The 24,079-nt window shown below is 36.5% G+C and overlaps 1 protein-coding gene across 1 annotated transcript in view; it reads left to right on the top strand.

Annotated features, from left to right (window-relative positions):
* pard3ba (par-3 family cell polarity regulator beta a) overlaps positions 1-24,079 on the top strand; it is a 277,652-nt gene that overhangs the window by 206,911 nt on the left and 46,662 nt on the right. Inside the window, exons 19-21 of the mRNA XM_079811668.1 lie at positions 21,532-21,573; positions 21,856-21,963; positions 22,261-22,524. Coding sequence (XP_079667794.1) covers positions 21,532-21,573; positions 21,856-21,963; positions 22,261-22,524 — 414 coding nt within the window. The remainder of the gene's footprint in view (positions 1-21,531; positions 21,574-21,855; positions 21,964-22,260; positions 22,525-24,079) is intronic.

Below are 24,079 nucleotides of genomic sequence, written 5' to 3'. Positions count from 1 at the left end.
CAGGCTTGTGTTTGAGGGTTTTATATTTGGGCTTCATGCATAATCCCTTTCCGTCTTGACGGACATGAGAACTCTTTTCATGTATAAGATGAAAGATGATTGAATGACAGTGCATGTCTCTTAAAACTATAAAATAGGCCTTTTAAATCTCCTCTGCGTGGACTGCCCCCTGTTTTTCCAGCTCTGACTATCAATTGATCAGCTTATACTTGTATTTGCATGGAAACCCTCTTTTTTTTATCAGATTTGTTAGATTTGGAAAGTTTCACCACTTTTGCTGGCTTGTGAAGTCACCTTTATTTATATAGTGCTTGACACAATACAGATTGTTTCAAGGAAGCTTTACAGGGAAAAACAGGAAAATAATGATTCAATGGTGCAAACAGAGTTCAATTCGGCTGTAAAGCAGCTCTAAAGACGATTGTGTCAATGTTCAGCTGAGGTCAGTTCAGTGTAACTGTTTAAAGGTCATCAAATATGAAACTAGTTCAATTCAGCTATTAAGCGGCTCTGTAGAAAACTGTGATGTCATCGTCCAACTCAGTTCAGTTCTCATGCGATAGTGTCAGTACAGTCAAATCAATAATATTGCTGAGTATTATGTTTCCCCAACTGAGCAAGCCAGAGGCGACGGTGGCAAGAAACTAAAACTCCATCAGGTGACAGAAAGGAGAAAAAACCTTGAGAGAAACCAGGCTCAGTTGGGGAACCAGGTCTCCTCTGACCAAACGAACCAACATGGTGTGGTTATGATTCCAGGCTGCATCACCATTCAGATTGTGGATCGGTATCATTCAGAATATTGCACCCTGTTCCTTCTGCTTGAAGATTGGGTAGTGTAGGTTGGGGCTTGATTTTATCAACCAGTAAACAATTGGATTGTGTAAAATGGGCTTTAAGGGTGTGTTCCGGACCAAAAAAAAAAAAGTTTAGTCCTGGTCCGCTTAGCGTTCACTGTGGGATTTTAACACAGAAACTAAAGGCATAGGTTCAGTGTTAAATATAGACAAATATTTTGTGACGGAACTTACCGAACATCCATTTCTATGCTGTGTGCTGGGCTAAATGGTCTCGCTGTATGTGCGTAGCCTACATATGATGGTATTTTGACCAGCTGAGAACTCGTGAAGAGCTTGTAAAATGTGTAAAGGAGTCTAAACAGTGGCAGGAATCTTTCCATCACACGCACAAACGAAGATCTGCAGCGAAGAGACGCGGTTCTGAATCATGTCCCGAACGGTGATGGGCAACTACTAGATTAGATTAGATTCAACTTTATTGTCATTACACAAGTACAAGTACAAGGCAACGAAATGCAGTTTAGGTCTAACCAGAAGTGCAATAGCAGCAAGTGCAGGATATATACAATGGTTGCGTAAGTGCAGGACATAAAAATGTTCTGAATATATATAAATATGTATAAGTAGAGAGATGGTTATTACTATAAGTAGAACTGAATTTACAGATGAATATATACAGTGAATAAATATACAGATGGCTATTACTATAAACAGAATTTACAGGTGAATATGTACTATGAATAAATATACAGATGGCTATTACTATAAACAGAATTTACAGGTGACTATGTACTATGAATAAATATACAGACGGTTATTACTTGAACAGAATTTTACAGTTAGAGGTATACAATAATATGTTAGGCTAATATGAGGAATATAGCAGTGGATTAAGTTAGTACAATAAATTATGGACAGAGCTATCCGAAAGAAAGTGTAAAAGTGCAGTGGAAAGTGGTTGCATATTCCAGTTAGAAGTATGGTGCAAAATGCAAATGTAAACATTGTTACTGTAAATACAGTCGGCAGTGCAGATGAGCATAATCCAGTTACGGTATGGTGGTGCAGAATGCATAAGTAAACAGTTGTTACTGTAATAAACAGTCAGTAGTGCAAATAACAAAGTGAAGGTGGATGTGAGGTAGGAGAGTTATCAGTTTATGAGGGAAGTGGATCAACGGGGGGGGGGGATCAACGGTGGATCAACGGGGATCGGGGATCAACGGTGGATCAACGGTTCGTACTAGGGATGCAACAATACAGTTAGTCCACGGTTCAATACATACCTCGGTTTTTAACCATGGTTTTCAGTTCGGTTCGGTTCGGTTCTGATGGCTTGTCACATAAATTTTTTGTTATTCTATTCTTAGGCGACAGGAACAGCAAGAGGTTAAGGAGAAAAAAGGCTGTATTTTATTGCAATACTCTTTCTTTATTTTACTTAAAAGAATTGAAAACCTTTACTTTAAAAAAACCCTTGTACACATTCCTGGTGTATTGTACAATATAAAATATATATAAAGATTTACACTGGCAGCTCAGAGCTGTACAGCTGCATTTAAGTATGAAATTGAATGAATAAATGTAAAAAATAAAACACTACATAGACTTCACTATAAAATATACTTTGATTCTTATAAAGCTACTGTATTAGTTTTTCAGTCAAGAGCAGTGAGTGATTTTCTCTTTGTCTTTTGTTGTATTAACATTAAAGGGATAGTTCGTTCAAAAATGAAAATTCTGTCATCGAGAAATGAATACAGGTTTGGAACAATTTTAGAGTGAGTAAATAATGACATCATTTTAGAGGTGAACTGTCCCTTTAAGGACCGTGTGTTCACTACTGCGCTGTTGTCAATTTAAGACCTCCGTGCATCTAATATACAGACACACGCGATTTTACTTTCACTTTAAACATAACCGACTGTGTTAATGTTAACCTTGTGTGTATTTGACAGTATTAGCGCAGTAAGACGACTACTTAGTCAAGTAATCACGTGTTTGACAGGCGTTTAGTGCGCACGCTCGGAAAAGCGCATGTTTAAACCGCGCACGCGAATGAGCCGGCAAGGCTTTAAAACGAACTTCCGAAAAATGAACTTTCTTGATTGTGAATATCTATAGTGTTCCGTGAGTATAACTCTACCACTAACGTGTGATGTGAATGTATGTCACGTTGTTCAGTATATTGGGATGGAGGCAAATGATAGAATGTGTAGAAAAACAATTAATTCAATGCAAAACCAAAAAAAACGCAATTCACAAGCGCGTATTGAACCGTGAATGCCGTACCGAATGGTTCAATATTATATTGAGAATTGTGGCATCCCTAGCAACTACTATGACAAGACATCGCCACTATGACAAGAAAAAACAGATATGCTTAAGCATGGTGCGTTTACTTGTCTTTGGTCTGTGCCGCGTTCATATTTCATTCGAACCGCACAGCGTTCTCGGTCCACTTTCAACGGCCTCGGTCCACTTGTTTGGTGAGCACCAGGGTTCGGATGGCAGCGGTCACGCTTATTCAAATGAACCGCACTAACAGAGCAATCACACCTGGGCTCGTTTTAATCTAACCAAACATGCCACGTGTGAACACACCCTAAGTACTAGAAAGGAAGTATGTGAAGGTCCGTTTTATATTTAGCTAAAAAATTTGTATTTACTATTTTCACCATTTTCGACGTATACTTCTTGTCGTCCTTCCATGACTGCAACTATTTTCACACAGTGGTCAGAGCGGCGCAACCATTGTGTTGAGAGATGCGTTGAAACCCTGACACGAGTCATGTGAAAGGGTCTCTCTCTTTAACGCTGATGAAATTCACAGATATTTAAACTAGCAGCCAAATATCAGTCAGCCAAACAGCTTGGACGTATTCAACAAGGGTTTTTTGCCAAACAACTCGTATCACATCTTTGCTTCCCAATCTGCTTCCTTATTGAATTTGAAAAATGACTTAATTAGCCATTGTGTTATGGTGCAATTTAATCTAATTGTAAAGTCTTTACGGGTTCTTTTCATCATCTTAAGAAAAGAAAAAGGCAAATTATAAACATGTGAGAGCGTGATTCATGGTTCGTTTTTCAACTTTGCAGCAGAACAAACTGGTGATTTTCATTCCTTCCCATTTAGGGGTGAAAATGTTGTGTTTATCGTATGACAGAGTGTGGTTTTGAAGACAGATGCGCTGTTTGCTTGGGCCGCAGATGGATTTGTGGACTGCTTTCAACATGACAACAATAGAGCATCAGATTTTTTCGAGCTTTGCTCTTTATAGCCTTTTCCGTGCTTTGGCTGCCTGCCTGCACTTTTCTTTCAGTGTTTTCACAATTAGAGGTATTTCATTGCATAAGCAAAGTGCCAGTGAAACAATGATTGAAACTGTCTGTATTATTTGAGTTTCTTTTAGGGATAAGTGTATAATAACGGGTGTTTTGGCTGCATGTTTTATGCATTCATTTTTCATTTCAATATATATATATAATATATATATATATAATATATATATATTATATGGGAATATGTACAGTAGTTATCCATGGTGGTTCTATGACAACAATATACACTGCCCAGCCCCCCAAAAAAGTTTCTGTTTGGATTTAAATAGGCAAATTATTGAATCATTATTGCAGTGATTTTTATGTTTCTAGCATGTTATATGTTTGGCAACAGTTCTTCTAACCCTAAGTGATGGAGTGTGTGGCTTTCATTTCTTAAACAACCATGTAAGAAGACACATCATGGTCATATTCCAGGATGACAATGTCAAGATTCATCCGGCTCAGACTGTGAAAGAATGGTTGTGAGGGAGCATGAAGAATCATTTTCACACATGAATTGTTACCTCTGAGTTCAGTCCTTAAATTCATTGAAAGTCTTTGGGATGTGCTGGAGGAGACTTTACAGAGTGCTGGACTCTTGCATTGTCAATACCAGATCTGGACCAATAATTGATGCACCTCTTGATGGAAATAACATCACAACATGCATTTCCATCAAGAGTTGCCTACATTTTTGGTCAAGATCTTGTGATGATGATGAAAACAGATCTCCATGTGGAGCATACCTGCTGTTGTTAGACTCCTTGTGGATGTCTCGAATAAGGAATGTTTGGAAATGTAAACTGATATTTCTTACTGACACACTACAGCAAAAGTACTGTCTGTGTATATTTCCCAATGTTATTTTGTGTATTTAAACAGGTTTGTTTTTTTATGATCTTGGATGTTTATTTTAAAGGGGTGGTTGATTTTGATTTAACTTTTTTAACTTTAGTTAGTGTGTAATGTTGCTGTTTGAGCATAAACAACACGTGCAAAGTTGCGACGCTCAAGGTTCAATGCAAAGGGAAATATTTTCTTTTAAAGAAATTGCTTTTTAACTACTACTACAAACGGCTGGTAGGGCCTACAACATGCTTATTTACTTGCAATAAACTAAACTTAACATAAACCCCGCCTCGGGGAACACACAACAAAGGTCATGTTGAGAAGATGAAGAGTTGTTGTAGTAGGGAACATTTAGGAGTCTCCTCAAGCTGTCACATTTATTGTAACAGCATGTCATAAAAGCAAGATTACGTAAGACATGTTATAACCGTAATTAAACTAAACTATACCTGTTATATCGTCATGCACCATATATTATCTGGCTCTGAAGGCATCTTACAACAGTTCCCACACGAGCGATTTATAGATTATCATGACAGAATATGCTAATCAATGACTTGAAGATAGTTAACTCCACATCAGCTACATAAATTCATCAACTAACCATTCAGAAACGTCCTGTTGAATTCTACATGGTGTCACTTCTTGAGTCTCTCCCAAGGGGCAACCCCCCCTGCAGTTTCTCTTGAAGCCAATACGGAAGTGACTTAAACTGCAATTCATCGACTGGTCGCTAGGGACAGGCTCCAGAAGGGAGCAGAATCTCATTGAGCTCCATGTTAAAATGCCCAACTTTACAGCAGAAAAAAACATGTTTACAGCCTGCTACAAATTGTGGTTTTGGTCTATACGGCTAATTTTGCCCTTCATGACAACTGTGAGGGGGGTGAATTTTTTTTTACATTATATAAAGCCTTAAAATTCTGCATAATTAAGGGCGTGGCCACTTTGAGTGACAGGTGGATAGCCGTTTATCTGCTGTCTGTTAGTCTTCACGTCACCTCAGCTCTACCCACGTCCCGCCTTTTTGCCCATTTTCTGTTATCCGTGAGCTGCCAAGATGGCAACGGCCAGCTCGTCCCTACTTTACGCTTCAAAACTCTTCAGAATCCTATGGGTGACGTCACGGACACTACGTCCATATTTTTCTTACAGTCTATGGTCTCTCCATCATTGTCCGACTCTGGTTTGAACATAAAAGGCTGAACAGTTTTTGACATTTTCAGTGCGTGTCTGTGTGATTTAATTGGAGCTGCTTACATGAGCTCTTGAAGCTCCGCCCTCTTGAAAGGGGTCCGGGAGCACCAGCTCATTTGCATTTAAAGGGACACGCTCAATAAAGGTGCGTATTTGCTCACCCTCAAAAAGTGACGATTTTAACATGCTATAAAAAGTGAACTGGTGGGTATTTTGTGCCAAGACTTGCTGAAAGCCACTACAAATATGCACTACAAAATGCATCCATTTATCCATGCAAATTCATCATACAACGATCAAATAAATAAAACCTTGTCATATGTGTTCATTCTCTGGTGTGTCATAATAACCCACACTCATGTCTGCTGCTTCCCAATCCGTCCACTTCAATTCCGTCTAACGTTCCAAATCAGAACCAGCAAATCCAATGCGGCATCAAGCCAATTAGCACGCCTGTAATTCCTCTACCCAGAATGCATCATCCAAAAGTCGTGTCGCACAGTGAGATTACACACCAACACTCATCTTGCGTTCCTAAGCCAACATCAGTTAGACACATACCAGTTTAGCTATAAACACGCTCAAAGTGTTTGTTTATGAGTGAGCAGATGGCTTTGACAGTAATCTGAAATGGAGATGATTCTTTAATTTACTTAAATTTAGCATTTGGCTCTGTTTAATCCCTGGGTGCTTTTAAAGAAACTCAGCGCTCTCCCGCTGCGCTCTTGACATGTTTTTGAATGTCGTTGAGTTTGTGATGCTCTTGGAGTTTAGTGTTTATGAAGTTGTAGTTTTTTTTGGCAAAAGTTGTACAATTATGAATGTTTGCTAGGAAAGATCGTTTGGGTTTGAGAATCTGTACAGTAATGGCAGCTGTGGCGTGCAGAGTCTTTTACGGCTCCATGGAGAAACATTCAGCCGTGGCTTCAATTACAGTGAGCTACACGGCCTATAAAACAGCTAATACTTACTGCTTCATGAAAACAAGCATTAGCGACTGACAATCTAACGGAAATGGGTCTTTACATTTCTAAAGTGCTGTGATATTTTAACATATACTTTGGATTTTACATTTTCTGAAGAAAGTTTTAAATGGTATTTGCACTGCCATGAGGTAGAACAACTTTTCTATTGTTTGCTAAGCCATTTACTAAGGCAGTTGGTAAGGTGTTTTGGAAGATTTGTTTCGTCAAAACGCAAGCCTGTTCATTTTTGTTAATGCATGTAGTAGTTGGAACTGTTTTGATTACTCTCACAGAAATATATAAATGGGTTAATGTGGTTTTAAGAGCTGATTTACAGACAAATGATGTGTGTGAAAAGTAGTATGTTTATCTGCCTTTGCACACACATAAACGACAATTTGGTGCCCATATAATCATACAATGATGCTTATAATGGATTCAGTATCTGTTTTTATTGTCTAGAATTATAGCTGATATTTAGCATGGCGCACATGCTTCAGCGGGGTGCGAGATGGACACATCATGCTTTATTTGCCGTCTGAGTGGGAACATATGAAGCTGTTAACACAATCGCTCAGTGCAGCCTGCGAGAGGCTAATTACTGAAATCTGTTTCTAAAATTGAACCCCATTCTGCAGTGATTTCCTCATTTATTCGTGCCGATGTGTTCTGTCAGTCAGGCGTTGTGGACTAAAACACATATTCATATTAGCAGAGAAGGCACACCGACTTATGAATATTAATGAGCTTCTGCATACTTAATCTCTCGTGGCAGGCCCTCCTCTCCGTGTTTGTTTGTGAGGGTTCATTTTGTAGGTTCGTCTGTGTCTTCAAACTTCACAAGTCTTGACACGGTGCACGTCTTTCAAACTTTTTTGAACGTAGCTTAAATTGTGTACGAGGGGTATTAAAGCCTGTGTGCATTATAACAACTCGAGATGGCAGTTTAAGACGAAACAGTCACTTTATATCAAGAATAACTTTTGTAAAATGATGACAGATGTTCTGCTCATATTTAGGTTTATAAGATGGGACCAGGGGGCGCATTACAGAAACATCTTAACTTTAGAATTCTATCTTATCTGTTTGGTAACCATGGCAATTTCAGTTAGGACCACATCTAGGACGAAAGCTATTACAGAATGACATTTCTTAAATGCATAATCTTATCTTAACTATGGATAGTAAACGGGTATTACAGAAGCATCCTAGCTCGAAAAAAAATCCTAAAAGCTGTCTTAACTTTAGGACAACCCCACTGGTGTCCTAACTTTCAAACCTTTGAAATCCAACGGTAAAAATCACAGTACAAAAATCATTTTTCGAGAGAGTTACATTTATTAATTATTATTAGTTATATACAGTATTTTGTTCTGTTGAGTACTTACAATATCCCAAATGTTTACAACTATTTGTAAACCGAAGAAAATTGCTATTTTAACCAAGGAACCGGGACGTGTGAGGGAGTCGCCTGTCAATGGCGTCATATCTGCGTTACCCTCGGTTTCCGGTTTTATTTTGTAGAAACGGTTTACTCTCACTGCAGTGTGCAACAAGTGTCATAGCAGCCGCCGTGCGAACGCACAGAGTAACGTCATAACAGCATTTTCAACACACTCAGATGTATCTAATATGATAAACAGAGTTACGTTACCTCATAATCATGACCGGAAAAGCGGAAATAGCGCCGGCGACTGTGTCATAATAAAAGTCCCGCTGCTCGCGAGGCATGTGTTGCGTTCTTATTAACAATCGCTCCTGCTTCTGCTTCATGCTACAGTAACGTTAATAAATGCATCCATGAACATGATTTCTGCCCGAGTCCTATCGCGATTCTTTTCCACCGGCTCAAGGTCAAGACCACATGTCCCAAGATTCTGCGCTCAAACTTGGCGTCATCAAACTACGCCTTTGTTTTGAATAGTTAACCTCTAGCGGACGAAAAAGTTACATTGTGCAGCTTTAAGTTAGTTGACGAATTGCAACCAACAGTCATTCTTCAAGTGACTACTTTATTTTTTTTTTTTGTGCAAAAGGCGATTTATAAAATAGGCTTCAACTTTTCGAGTTTATCAAAATTGTAATCTCTGCCGCACTGAAGTTAAAAGCACGCTGTTGTTTCTCCATTTTGATTTTAGGTTTACCTCAGAAGCAGTTTGCACATTGTTGGTTGCTTGGTAACAGACCTGACAGTTGATTATGCCGAGTTCACACTGCCCGATTTTACCCCAGATTTTGACTCGCAGACAGGTTTTTCGAAATCTCAGACAAATGCCTGGAATCATAGGCAAATCAATTCTTGTGCCCGTAAGTGACAATCACGCAGTGTGAATGATCAAAAATACAATCTGAGCGAATCGCCGACGATTTAAAATCCTACTGTGTGAAATGAGTTCTGACAGAAAATAACATCTCTATGACCTACAGCCAATGAGAGAGCAAGATACAGGGCAGCGGGAGGTTCGGAGAATATAGCCAAATTATTTAATTACCTCAAACTCTCTTTGCAGAACACAATCCTTGCTGCCTCTGTCTCCCCAACCATTTCCTCCACCATAATCTTTTTTATTTTTCTCCTTTTCCGCGAGAACTCCGGTCTGACGCACGTGTGATCTCGCGTTGTTTACTTGTCACATCTCACGTGTGTTTGGCTGGAAATGTAGTTTGTGCACTGGAGATAGTTGTCGTGATTTTTCCTATTGTGAAGTCATGCAGTGTGAAACCTCCTGTCGCCGATCCATCGTGCAGTGTGAACACAGCAGTGACTATTGCTGCCCCAGATAGTCATGCAGTTTTAGAAGAGCAATGATCCGAAAAGTTTGAAAGTCGTGCAGTCTGAACTCAGCATTAACGAAATCAATGGAGTGGTTTACAGGGTTCCTACGGGGTTTGGAAAAGTATGGAAAAGTATGGAATTTGATTTGAGTAATTTCCAGGTCTGGAAAAGTATGGAAAAAATAAATCAGAGTATGGAAAAATATTTATGTTTCCAGACTATTGTCCCTATTTCATTTTCTAAATATAAAATTAAGAATTTCTAAATGTATATAATAAATATATACACAATCGTTTTTTTCAATGAATGAAAAACTTGTAGCCTAGCTATGGCAGTAAAGGTCAGACCTGTGTGTTCCTTCCTTTCCTCAGTTCAACAGTGGTTAACACTGCACTTTGTAGTTTGAGAAAGCAAGTTGGGTTTGAGGATAAAACAGAGTCGATAGTGGAGTCCTTAAAGGAATAGTACACCCAAAATGAAAATTTGTCATTTATTTACCCCCATGTCTTTCAAAACCATAAGACTTTATTATATTAACATTTTTAATATTTTAAATCTGAGAGATTTCAGTCCCTTTATTAAAGGACTAGTTCACCCCAAAATAAAAATGTCCTAATCATTTACTCACCTCAATGCCATCCAAGATATCCATGACTTACTTTCTTCAGTGAAAGATAAATTAAGTTTTTGAGTTGGTGCCATTTTGGATGGCATTGGGGTGAGTAAATGATTAGGACATTTTCATTTTGAGGTGAACTAATCCTTTAAATATCTTCATGTGTCCAAGATTTCCAAGATTAACAAAAGTCTTATTAGTTTAGAATGACATGAGGGTAAGTAAATTATGATAGAAATGTAATTTTTGGGTAAATTAATAACCCTTTAAAAAAATTGTGACTGATTTAGCATTTTGATCGTTAAGGTCACAAAAGGCACAATTTTAATATAGGATTTCTAAATATTAGATATCCTACATAGAGGTTTTGACTCAGAGTGTAACAGACTTGTCGGTGCCGAAAGCATTGTGGGTAAGTGCGTCGCCATGTAGTGCTGTTGTGCTTCGGGAGACCCGGGTTCGAGTCCTGCCTCGTGGACTTTTCCCAATCCCGCCCCCCTCTCTCTCCCTCCTTACTTCCTGTCTAGCTACTTTCCTATCCTAATAAAAGGCAAAAACGCCAATACTAAATCTTTAGAATGTAACACTTGTTAGCAGTTGAATTTGAAAACATTTTATCCGAACAAGTTAAATATGGTCGGAAAAATCTGTAGGAAGTCTGGAAATTCGAGTCTGGAAAAGTATGGAATTTTGAAATGAAAATTGTGTAGGAACCCTGGGTTTAAGGTTTCCTAACTACAGATAAGATGAGGATTTTGTAAGATAGGAAAAGAATCCTAAATCAAGTTAAGATTTGCTTCTGCAATACGAAATTCTGAAAAATCCTAAATAAACTTATCATATCTTAAGTTAAGACCTAAGATAGAAAGTTTCTGTAATCAGCCCCCTGGTGCTGTCAAGCTCCAACAAGGACAAAAAAAACCCCATAAAATCATCCATATGACTCATACACTCTATTCCAAGTCTTATACGATAGCTTTCTGTGACAAACTGACTTGTTCACTAATAATTTTGTCTTAAAAACCTGGTTTGACTGTGGTCACTATTTACTTGAGCATCTTGGACATTTAGGCCCGGTTTCACAGACAGGGCTTAGACTAAGTCAGGATTAGGCCTTTGTTCAATTAAGGCATTTAAGTAGCTTTTATAAACGTGCCTTCGAAAAAAAATATTACTTTTGTGCATCTTGAGACAAAACAATGGTTATTTCCAGTTAAAACAGCTCAGACATGCATTTTAGTATGGGACTATAGGCTTTATTAATTATATTATAGTCACAATATGAGCTTTTATTGTATATATTGAAGTGGCAATATGAGCTTTTTTCTATTTTCATGGATGCATTATTGTTGACATTCAGCTATAAATATCTCCTTTTGTGTCTCCATTTAATAATATATTACATTATACAATATTATATTATATCATATTTTGTATTGCAGCATGAACTTATCCATTTTTATTGGCACATTATTATAACTAGTTTAATTATTTATTTTAAATATTTAAATATCATAAATGTGCACTACTAATACAGTTGTGTTTTGTGAAAAAAAACATGCTTTGTGAGTATGAATGGCAAGGATATGTTGTCTGGCTATCACCAGACCAAGCTCAATATAAGATTCAACATTGGTCTGGGGAGTCTGCTATGTATTTTCTGCTGCACAAGAGGCGTGATAAACGAGCATAAATTAAATGACTGATTTTAAATGGTTTCCAGACTGAGTTGCAGGGCGAAATCAAATCGCCGGCAGATCAGGCTGGGTTTACCCAGTCTAAAGGATACGTAAAAACTATTCACAACTACGCGTGTACTGAATTACTGTATGTGCGCGCTCATTTGTGTATTAGACACACAGCGAGAGTGTCAGCTTAAGCGTACACTGTTGTATTGAGTGTGTCAAGATTTAGTCTGGAGACCACAAGCAGTATCCCATGACACATGCTCCTCGTCTTGCATCTCCTGCACTCGCACATTGTGAACGGCGTTATGAGACAGCTCTGTGATTGATGGACTTCTCTCCAGCAGGCCCGGTCTCAGGGAAAGCTGCTCTGACGGTAAAGGTTAACAGCCTCTTTCCCATCAGAGACACGCCTGGCCTGGAAGTGGTCAAATCACATTAACCTTTACTTTCACGCCTTTTTAATATTAGCAAGTGCTGCATAAAGAAAATCCCCTCATGGAGATTCAACACGCTCAAGTATAGAGCAACAGCGCGGGTGGCAGTTTCAACTTTTCTTTTTTTTATGAGCAAATTATTGTAGGACGTTTTAAAATGGTTATAAATGCAAAATGTACCACTACATAGAGCCAGGCTGTTACAAGTCAAAAAATAGTGAGGCTCAGTTCCTATTTTAAAGGTTCCTAATTTTGTGTTTCTACAATAGGTTTACATGCATCCAAGGTCAAAAAACACGGACCCACTTTATATTAGGTGGCCTTAACTACTATGTACAGTTACACTTTATTTCGATAGTCCACTTTAAACATTCTACTAACTATAAGTAACTTTGCAACTACATGTCAACTAACTGTCATTAGAGTATTAGTTGACTGTCAGTAGACTGGTAGGTTATGGTTAGGGTTTAGGGTTCGGGTTAGTAGAATGAGTTGAATTGTAGTTGCCAAGTTACTAATAGTCAGTAGAATGTCTGTTGGGGGACCAACAAAATAAAGTTTTAGTGAATATTAATCAGATAGTCTAAATACTCTAATGACAGTTAGTTGACATGTAGTTGCAAAGTTACTTATAGTTAGTAGAATGTCTAAAGGGGACTGTCAAAATAAAGTGTTACCCTATGTACTAACATTTTAATGAATCATTTGATACAATGCACTTATTGTGAACAGACATGTTTCTACATTGTACTTACATTTTGAAAAATACCTGCATGTAATTACATCCGTAATTAATTTCTGTAGTTACATTTATAATTACACAGTTGACACTTCCCTTCCACCTAACCCTACCCTTAAACCTACCCATACAACCACACCTGTCTCTAACTCTACCCGTATCCCACTTCAATATCAGCAAAAGTGTTTTGCAATACAATTTGAACACAGTAAGTACATTGTACTTATTTTTTGATGTAAGTACATAGTACTTAATGCCACCTAATATAAAGTGGGGCCAAAAACACTTTAATTTTCTCATAATAAACATTGCACATCACCTCATTTTTCAAAGAGTGAAAACGGTTCAGATTCGGTCTCTCTAAACCCATCCTTTCTGTGAGCCTCCTTTGCTCTGATTGGTCAGATGGCCCAGTCTGTTGTGATTGGTCTACTGCTTGCAGCACGTGTCTGAAACGAAACAGCCATTATCATATCTAAATTTCAGCTCCAGATCTTCCCCAGCGCTTATGCAGTGATACGAACAGTAACAATGGCGCCGCTGCATGAAAGGTAATATTGGAAAAAGCATAATGGGAGACTTTAATATGTCAGAAATAATTTTTTCACTCTGTGGGTGAAAACTAATGTTTTCAGATGGATATCAAGTCCATAAACGTCATCTATCTGAATATTAGATTCGGAGATGCTGCTCCAGTCTTGCGGGGAGTGACAGATGCATGCTGTCAAACGACAGTCAAAGTGTCATTCTTGCAGCGGATCGTCGGCCATTTTGATTGATGTGCGCTTTATGTAAGGCGCCATCTGCAGCTTGGACACGTGCCACTCAAAACTAGCAAGACTTAACAGTTTGGTCAACTGTGTAAAACATAACGCACATATGATTTTAAAACGTTCAATGCCAGGAGGACAAGATTTGTGTCACAGAATGTGCTTATCACCTCACTGACGCTGGTGAAAAAATATTTGACAACTTTTAACTGTTTTGATAAATCTGCGTCATTAGTGCAATGTCTGAACATATTGGTTTTCTGCACTAGTTGAAGATGATGGAGAATGTGATTCATCCAATTAGTGTCACAATTTGGTTTATAAAGTAGAATAGACTATCATTGCAATAGCTCTTGAACCAGACTTTTTTTTTTTGTACAGTAGCTTTATATGATACAAGTAACACTAACATTTAAACACACATTGATATTTGAGGAAAGCATTTACATTTAGTGTAACACTAAACTTTACTGTCAGTGTATAATGTTTAAGTAGTGCTGGAAGTAGTGAGCAATGATTAAACTTACAAAAGCAACTGTGGTATGGGATTTTTTCCGTGTTTACCACAGTCGTTTTCTGTTTCCAGACTGGCTGGATCTAGCAATTAATTCCAAGATTGTGACTGTAATCTTGGTTCAGTGGTCAATATTTCCTGCTTTATATTTTCTGTTTAGATACTAGCCTTTTCTCTTTTTGATCTCTGTTACTGCTAATGATGCAAGAGCATTTGAAATAGAGCTTTACTTAATCAGACAGATTTTCACTGGTTTGGAATTAGTATGTTAATCCCCTTTTACTGTGTTTTTGAGATTTTGAGACTAATTATAGTTACTGCGTTTAATCCGTCAAACCTCTTTTCTCACTGTAACTCATTTATTGTTTCCTGTTCCTTCGTGTACTCTGTTGCACTCAGTTTGTCCTTGATTATCACCTAAAAGTCACTTAATGAAGTTGTATCTGAGCATTATGGGATAGTATATCCACATTGAAATATTGCATTTTTCTTTGGTAGGGTACAACGGGGTAAAAGGCTAGACAAAGCCTAGACCAAAACATAGACAAAGTTTCAAAAAAAAAAAGTTGGACGTTCGATGGAGTATTTCTGTGCCAAATATACTCCTTCCGGTTTCTCAAAAGTTTTTTTTCGAGTATGGGTATATGTGACATCAGATGTCACCGAATAAGTGTGTTTTTGGTTGTCAAGGCAAGACAACCCTGCACAGCTTCCCAAAGAACCCAGCGTTAATGGGACAGTAGATGGAGTTTGTTTTTCCCGAGCAGCAACGGAGTTGTGCAAGTGTTTGTTTGTTCCCTGAATTTCGGCGACAATGGTTTATATACAAGGTACAGTTCAACTCCGGATTTGTAGCTCGTCTAATGCTGAAAGATGGAACAATCCCAGCGATTAAGGTTCACGGTCGTGTGTTGGTAGCAGGCGGTGAGTAAAACTGCTTCAGATGTCTATGTGTTGTTAGTTATCGATTCCATTGTTTTTCTATGTAAACATGCATAGCTCAATGCAATAGCTGCACGTGCTCGTCATTCTTTAGCTCCGCCCAAGCGATACGCCCCCAGCCGCTCGGCTTTTTCCGGAAAGACTCGGTACAGCGTATTTTTCTTTTATAAATATAATAAAACTAAAGACTTTTCGGAGATATGAAAGATGCAATACTACTCTATAGGTACTCAAGATTGACATGAGATGACATGAAAATTAGTGTTTTAACGATTCCCGTCCTTTTAACGATTTTCAGTTTTGTTCAAGCTAATTAAATAAAAAAAATTTGAGTTAGTTGCCTTTTCCATTTTTTGACGTGACATGGTTAGATTCACATTGTAAATATAATATATTAAGTTGGGTCTCCACCTTAGAGATAATCACCATATTTGTAAGGAAACCATCATATTTAAAAACATTATATTAATCATATCATATAATCAAATATAATTTATTGTTACTACTGTAAATCTGTATTAAATTATTAGGGGATATCCTTAAAGGGTTAGTTCACCCAAAGCTGAAAGTCATCCTAGGTGTATATGACATTCTTCTTTCAGACGAATAAAATCAGAGTTTTATTAAAAATGTCCTGGCTCTTCCTGGTTTTTACAGATTTATAAACATAATAAACCACTTTTATTATTTATTTTCACACAAAATCTGCCGCTCCATAAATGCAAACATACTTTTTCTGCAATCATACACTATGGGAGTAATGAAAGGCACATTTTTCTTACGGTGTGCCTTTAGCCCCGTGGAACCCTACTACTAGTTTTTCTACCAACTAAAAGAGGTTCGTTTTTTGTTGATAGCAAGTGGTTTGGGTTCTCTGGGTGTTTGTTATTTGGCACTTGTCTAAATGGTTACTAGGGTGTTGATTAGCAGTTGCTAGGGTTTGTTAGGGAGTGTCTGCGATGTTCAGGGTTTTTGGTGGGAGTTGCTAGGCTGTGGTCGCTGTGGTATTTTTGTTTCCAGTTGTATCATCCTCCATGTGAAAAGTTTAAGTCTGATTGCTTTCGTTGATGTGTTGAACTGTTTTGATTCATTTCATTACCCTCGCTGAAATATATAAATAGGTTCAATTGTGGTTTTCAATAGCCATTATAAAGACAAAATACACTACTGTTCATCATTTTGGGGCTCCAGTTCAACTTTTAGTTTTTCCTTTAAAAGATTATTGCTTTTATTCAGCAAAGATGCATTGAATTGATTGACATTAAATATTTCAAATAAATGCTAAATCGTTCAAATTTATCAAAGAATCCTGAAAAAAAGGTATGATGATTTAAACAAAAATATGAAGCAGCGCAACTGTTTTCAACATTGATCATATTAGAATGATTTCTGAAGGATCATGTGACACTGAAGACTGGAGTAATGATGCTAAAATTCAGCTTTGTATCCCAGAAATAAATTTTATTCTAAAATTATTCATATAGAAAACCGATATTTTAAATTGTAACAATATTTGGAGAGCATAAGACTCTTTCAAAAACATTACAAAATCTCACGACCCCAAACTTTTAAACGGTAGTGAATGTGTTGAATGTTCTATTGTAGAATAAACTCGACAAGTAGCCCAACAAAAAAAATAAACAGCACTTTTTTTAAGGCATAAAAACATTTATCAGACCGTGATTTAACCAGAGACCGTGGATCTTAAAAGAGAGAGGCAGATCCACTCCTGACAGTTTTACCAAATTAGAAAGATCCTTGAAAACCAGAAGAGGGAGAAACAGGCATTAATATATGCAAACATAATGATCAGCTTAGCAGTACGTCCCCAGTTCCCATGAATCAAGCCCGTCTGTCTGTGTGAAAATTGAGGTTTGGTCTGCTAAAATATTTGGTCTCCGGTTTAGACTGATAAATTGCAACACTCAGTAAACTCGAGTCAATCGATAAACCGAGAGCTGCCAGCATAGAGCCGGATAAAATACACCTCTTTACAAAGACGGCTTCAGTATTGTAGGTTTCATTACGACACAATAATTGGGTTTTAGATTTGTAATTACAGGGCATGCACATGATTCTCATCAACATTCGTGTCATTTTGTCTCATTGCACACATCTTCGCCCTTAACGTTAGCCTGTAATTTCCACCGCCGGAATTTTAAGTCTCCCAAGAGCTACATAGACCATCTAAATCTCAGGTTAACAACCAAAGTGATGCTAATTCACTTTGCAAACTCAATTTGGACCATATTAAACTGTTAGTATGCTACCTTGGGCTACATACCTCAACCATATGCTGACAACTCTTAGAAGTGTAATCAGCTTCCAAGGGCATGTTTCACATTTACTATACGACAATTGAATCCACCTGAACGCTTCAGGCCTCAGGTAGATTGAGCCATCAGCTGGGTTTTCAAGACACACGGGCTGAATTGCAAACTAACATTGGGAAACCTAGTGCTTGGCTAGACTTAGTCTCTCTTGACCAGACTTTTGACTGTCAGCATGAAGTCTGGCTCTATTTGCAGATTATCATGGCCAAGAACTGACAGATATGATATGAAATGTAAAGTATAGCCACTATCAGTTCATTTTGTTTGTACGTGCCATTTAGGTTAAGTTTAGGCAAGGTTAGGAAGGGGCATGTCCATATGTAAGATGGCAGAAAGCAGCTCTGCAGTGTATGGTAGTGGCAAGTTATTTTTAAATGTGCGATTTTCAATAATTCAAATGTGTTTTTCATATATATATATATATATATATGCAAATTAAGGCACATTTTTGATACATTGCATAAATAATCCTTTAACTTGTGTACAATTTTCGACTTGTCATAATTTGGCATTTTGTCATTTGCTTTTTATGTCAATTTTTACTTCTCTCATAGTTATGGCTTAGTATATCAATTTCAACTTTTTATCTCATAGTTATGACTTAGTATGTCAATTTCAAATTTGTATCTCATACTTATAATTTGCTATGTCATAATTTGGCATTTTGTCATAATCATGACTCCATAATTAGCTTTTTATGTCAATTTCACCTTTTTCTCTTATTATTATGACGTAGTATGTCATTTTCAACTTTGTATCTCATACTTATGATTTGCTATGTCATCATTTGGCGTTTTGTCATAATTATGACTTGCATGATTCACTTTTTGTGTCAATTTCGACTTTTTATCTCATAGTTATGACTTAGTATATTAATTTCAACTTTTTATCTCATAGTTATGACTTAGTATATTAATTTTAACTTTTTATCTCATAGTTATGACTTAGTATATTAATTTCAACTTTTTATCTCATAGTTATGACTTAGTATGTCAATTTCAACTTTTTATCTCATAGTTATGACTTAGTTATTAGAATATTAATTTCAACTTTTTATCTCATAGTTATGACTTAGTATGTCCATTTCAACTTTTTATCTCATAGTTATGACTTAGTTATTAGAATATTAATTTCAACTTTTTATCTCATAGTTATGACTTAGTATGTCAATTTCAACTTTTTATCTCATAGTTATGACTTGGTTATTAGAATATTAATTTCAACTTTTTATCTCATAGTTATGACTTAGTATATTAATTTCAACTTTTTATCTCATAGTTATGACTTAGTATATTAATTTCAAATTTTTATCTCATAGTTATGACTTAGTATGTCAATTTCAAATTTGTATCTCATACTTATGATTTGCTATGTCATCGTTTGGCATTTTGTCATAATTATGATTCATGATTCGCTTTTTATGTCAATTTTGACTTTATCTCATAACTATAACTTAGTGTGTCAATTTCAACTTTTTATCTCATGCTTATGGGTTAGTATCATTATTTTGGCATTTTGTTATAATTATAACTTGTCATAATTTAGTGTTTTATGTCAATTTTGAATTATCTTAGTATGTCAATTTCAACTTTTTATGGCCTAGTATGTCATAATTTTAGCGCTTTTCATTATGATGACATTGTAATTAGCTTTGTATGTCAATTTCGACTTTTTATCTCATAATTATGACTCAGTATGTACATTTCAACTTTTTATGCCATTCTTATGGGTTAGTTTCATAATTCGCTTTTTGTCAATTTTGACATTAAACATGATTTTTTCTTATGTGATGGAAATGGGCTTCAATAGTTTCAGACTTGAATGCATGACTTCGTAAGTTGTAAGTAAGAGCTTACTAGGTGCACTAGACGGTAACATAGAGTACTTCCATTAGCCACCGCTACCATAAAGATAAGAAAATCAAAAAATCCTTAGGCTGTTTAAAGGAGATCCCATATTATTTATGATGTTTTTACAATGGAAGCAATCACCTAACTGTGGAAACTATGGTTAGCATAGTCAGTTTTCATAAGGCTCAGGTCACTCTGTACTGTACTATGTTCACAATGAAAAATGTCGAGTGGCCAATAATCAAGTGGAGTTCTGTGTTGCGTGATGACCGCCGCTGCTCTCACACGGATTGAGCAAGACTGCAGCACATTGATATTCAGGCCACGACTCCCTCTGGTTTTAATGAGAGTGCTTAAGGGCAAGGCAGAGCTAGCATGCCAGCTGCCGGTATTAGATCGCTCCAGCCTAATGAGATAAATACAGTCATTAGTGCGTGTGTGGGGCTGGGAAATGGAGTACTATTGAGGCATAACGCACAGGAGACACGGCGAGGGGATGCTGGATCCAACCGGACCCTTGAATCGCTCGTGGGCCAGCGTTTGGATCATGTAGTCACGTCTTATCTACAGCAAACATGCATGTATGTTATGTCAGTAAACTGAAGCCTCGGGTGATATCTGTGTCAAATTAAAAAGAAATTTAGGAATCTTGGGAGTGGAGGTTTGTGATTTATTTCTGACTGGTGTGCGTTTGTGGAAATGTAATTGAATCCCCAATTGTTAATAGATGTTGTGCTGTTGTCATTATTATTCAAATGTATGTTTATCAGGGGGAATCTCATGAAAACTGTCAAGAAATATTCAGGTCATTTTTCACAACAAATGAAAGAAGTGGATCTTATATTTGCATAATGATAATGAAGCCAATTTTTAGGACCATTAAGATTATTTTGCCTTGTGACATGACAATTAAGCACGTTTTCCCGAATTAGTCGCCTTCGAATTTCATTCTCATTATTATAATGAAAAATAATAATAATAATATTTGCATCTATAATACAGAAAGGTTATATTTTATACGATTTCCATATTTACATTACACAATATTTTTACATACATAAATGCTTTAATATTTTTTTCTATAATTATATAATACTAATGTTTTAAAAAATAGTATATTAATATAAATAATAATTAAAATGATATACTATTGGAAAAGTACAATTGTGAGTTTGCATCATGGTATTATTTGTTGAAGTGAATTTAATTTATGCAATAGAATATTCTGAATATGTATCTATGTTTTATATATTTGTCCACAAGCCCGGACTTTTTGGGCTCCTGGTTGTAAACCCTGATATTACATAAAATAAAATTATTTACTGAATGTAAACATTCTTAAATGTCATGAAAAGAATATTACAATGTAAATTTTTATTTTATTTTATTTTATTTTATTGTGAAATATGACTTCTTTTTGAGATTCACCCATCACATTTATATGCAAAATAATTTAGCTTGGGCATTATACTTGTTGGGTTATATATCATTTGATTATTTGTATTTTGATGTAGAAGAGAATTAAAATGGTCATTGCTAAGCAACTATTCATGCGTTTTACACTGGTCAACCAGTTAGTGAACCAAAAGCTTCTTCTTTTTATACATGACACTGATGTTTCATTACCACGTCACTGTCCTGAGTCTGTGTGATCATCTCACCCACTCTCTCTCATTATTAGCTTTATTCGTGATATAACCTTTTCCTCTTCTGTCTTTATCTGCCTGTCAGCAAGGAGACCCCGCCTGACCTCAGATCAGTGCAGAAGAATATGTGAGTTTTTGAAGGTTTGGCGTGGAAATGGGCTAGAAAAATCACTCCAGGGCATTGGACACTGATGTGCTTGGTTTTGCAGGAGTGTGTGTTTGTGTTTTCAGGCTGGTACATGGGGAACCAATCATTAAAGTTTCTAGAGCAAATTCTGCTTTGGTACTTGGAAGCGCAGGGAATGTGTTGAGTCACCAATTACGAAAACATAACACATCCTCCCTTTTTCTCTCTCTATGTCCGTGCTCTTTCTTTCTTTTTCTCTTCACTCTCTTCAAACTCATCCAGGTTTGGGAGGAAAAACAAAGAAGAGAAGGCAAAATCTAAGGCTAAACAACTGGGCGCTTTGAGCGAAGAGGAGGTGGATAAGAGTGAATCTGAGGTGTTTCTGTCGAAGTATGTTTGCCTTTAAAAGTACTAATGTAACATGTATTATTTAACTCATAAAGTTCAATTATGAAATATTAGAATACGCTGATATACCAGTGTGAAGCTGTAGAAATGATTAAACCAGCTCTGAATGTTAATTGCTCTTCTCTTCGCACAGTAATTAAAGATATGAGAGTAATGAAGGAATAAAAGTCAAACTCAATTATATATGTTTATGCATATGTTTACTTAACTGGGTTTTGGATGTTGAACATTTCTACAGTGTCCAAGAATATTCTGAAGAGCATGTTTTTAATCCCACAGGAGTGAAAGGAACAGTCCAGCTCTTGACCGTTTTACCTTCCCGGACGTGGAAGATGATGACCTGGATCCCAACTATGCTCGCATCAACAATTTCAGAGAACCCCCTGCCTCCAGTCACTCCCCCTATCCACCTGGAACTCCCACCCATAACTACCCTCAGCCTTCTGTCCCCGCCCCAAACAGAGAGCCGCCCAATGAGGAAGAGCTAGAGGGGCTTTATGCAAAAGTCAACAAGCAAAGAGCCGGCCCTCCAAAGACTGACAGGTGAGAACCAGCCCATACAGAATTTAATGGATACCTTGCATAAAATGGCAAATATTGTGCAATACTGTGTGCTTTTTTTTGTTTGTTTGTTTTGTTTTAGTGACAAGTATTGATTATGTATCCGATAACCAGTAGCAGAATCATTTTAATTGTTTTATACAGTATGTAAGTATACAGTTAGACTACAAGAGTAAAACAAACACATTATACATCGTTTTAATATCTTATTATATATAAAATATTCATAATACATATTATGCACTATTAATTTTGAATATATTTTATTTGGTTACACTTTACAAAAAGGTTCATTAGTTAACATAAGTTAACGAACTAATAATGAACTGCGCTTATAAAAGATTTATTTATCTTTGTTAATGTTAATTTCAACATTTACTAATGCGTTATTAAAATCTTGTTAACATTAGTTAATGCTCTGTGAACTCACATGAACAAACCATGAACAGCTGTATTTGTATTATCTAACGTTAACAAAGATTAACAAATACTGTAACAAATGTACTGCTCATGGTTAGTTCATGTTACTTCATTAACCTTACTGTAAAGTGTAACATTTTATTTTTATAAATTTATTATGATTAATACTAATAATATTTAATACTAATATTCTGAAATATTATTCATTATTTTATTTATATTATTATATTTACCGGTACTACTATTATTACATATTTTAATACATATGATGTTTCACTGTTGTAGAATAATACCACTGTTGTACAATATATCATATATTTTTTTATTATTATTATTATTATTGGTCAAACCGATAAACCGATCTCACAATTCGGACTTTTTTTCTCAGAATTGCGTGATATAAAGTCGCAGTTGTGAGTTATAAAGTCAGAATTGCGAGATATTAACTTGCAGTTGCGAGCAAAAGTCAGAATTGTGAGTTTATATCACACAATTCTGTTTTTATAACTCGCATTTGCAACATTTTATGATGCAATTTTGACGAAAAAAAGTCATAATTGTGAGATATAAACTCTTAATTGTGAGGAAAAAGTCACAATTATCTTTTTTAATTGGTTTTGTTCTGTGGCGGAAACAAGTTTCCATAATTATGTATTGTTAAAAAAAACTCCTTTTGATAGTCACTCAGTAAAAGTAAATCAATGGAAGTTTTAGTACTTGTTGAACCTGTTATCAAAAGCATAAAACATTCTGCTTTGCCATTGTACATGCAACATACCAAAAATCCGGGCCTGTCGGTAACGAACGCTTTTCCTTTTAGTTGAATCAAGCTGAAATATTGACAGGCGGGTCTGCAAAGTCATTTGTGATTTACTGTGTAGCTGTACAGTCTGTATATACAGAGGGAATGTACGTCTCACTGGTGAGTTTTTAGTCCGGGTTGAGTGGTCTCAACGACCGAGCCCATTGATTTGTTGTCTGGCGGTAATTATGCGTGAGTGTTGCAGTGTCCGTGGGGACCGTGTTCATTCTTGCTCTCGTCCTACCATCGATTCGCACAAGATTATCTTCCTTGCGCTGTGCTGTCCACCGAGCTCAGAAGATCTGTAATCCTATC

This window comes from Gobio gobio (genome assembly GCF_949357685.1).
Source record: "Gobio gobio genome assembly, chromosome: 3".
NCBI classification, from domain to species: Eukaryota; Metazoa; Chordata; class Actinopteri; order Cypriniformes; family Gobionidae; genus Gobio; species Gobio gobio.
The sequence above is the reverse complement of the archived record's forward strand: the minus strand, read 5'-3'. Positions and strand labels throughout refer to the sequence as shown.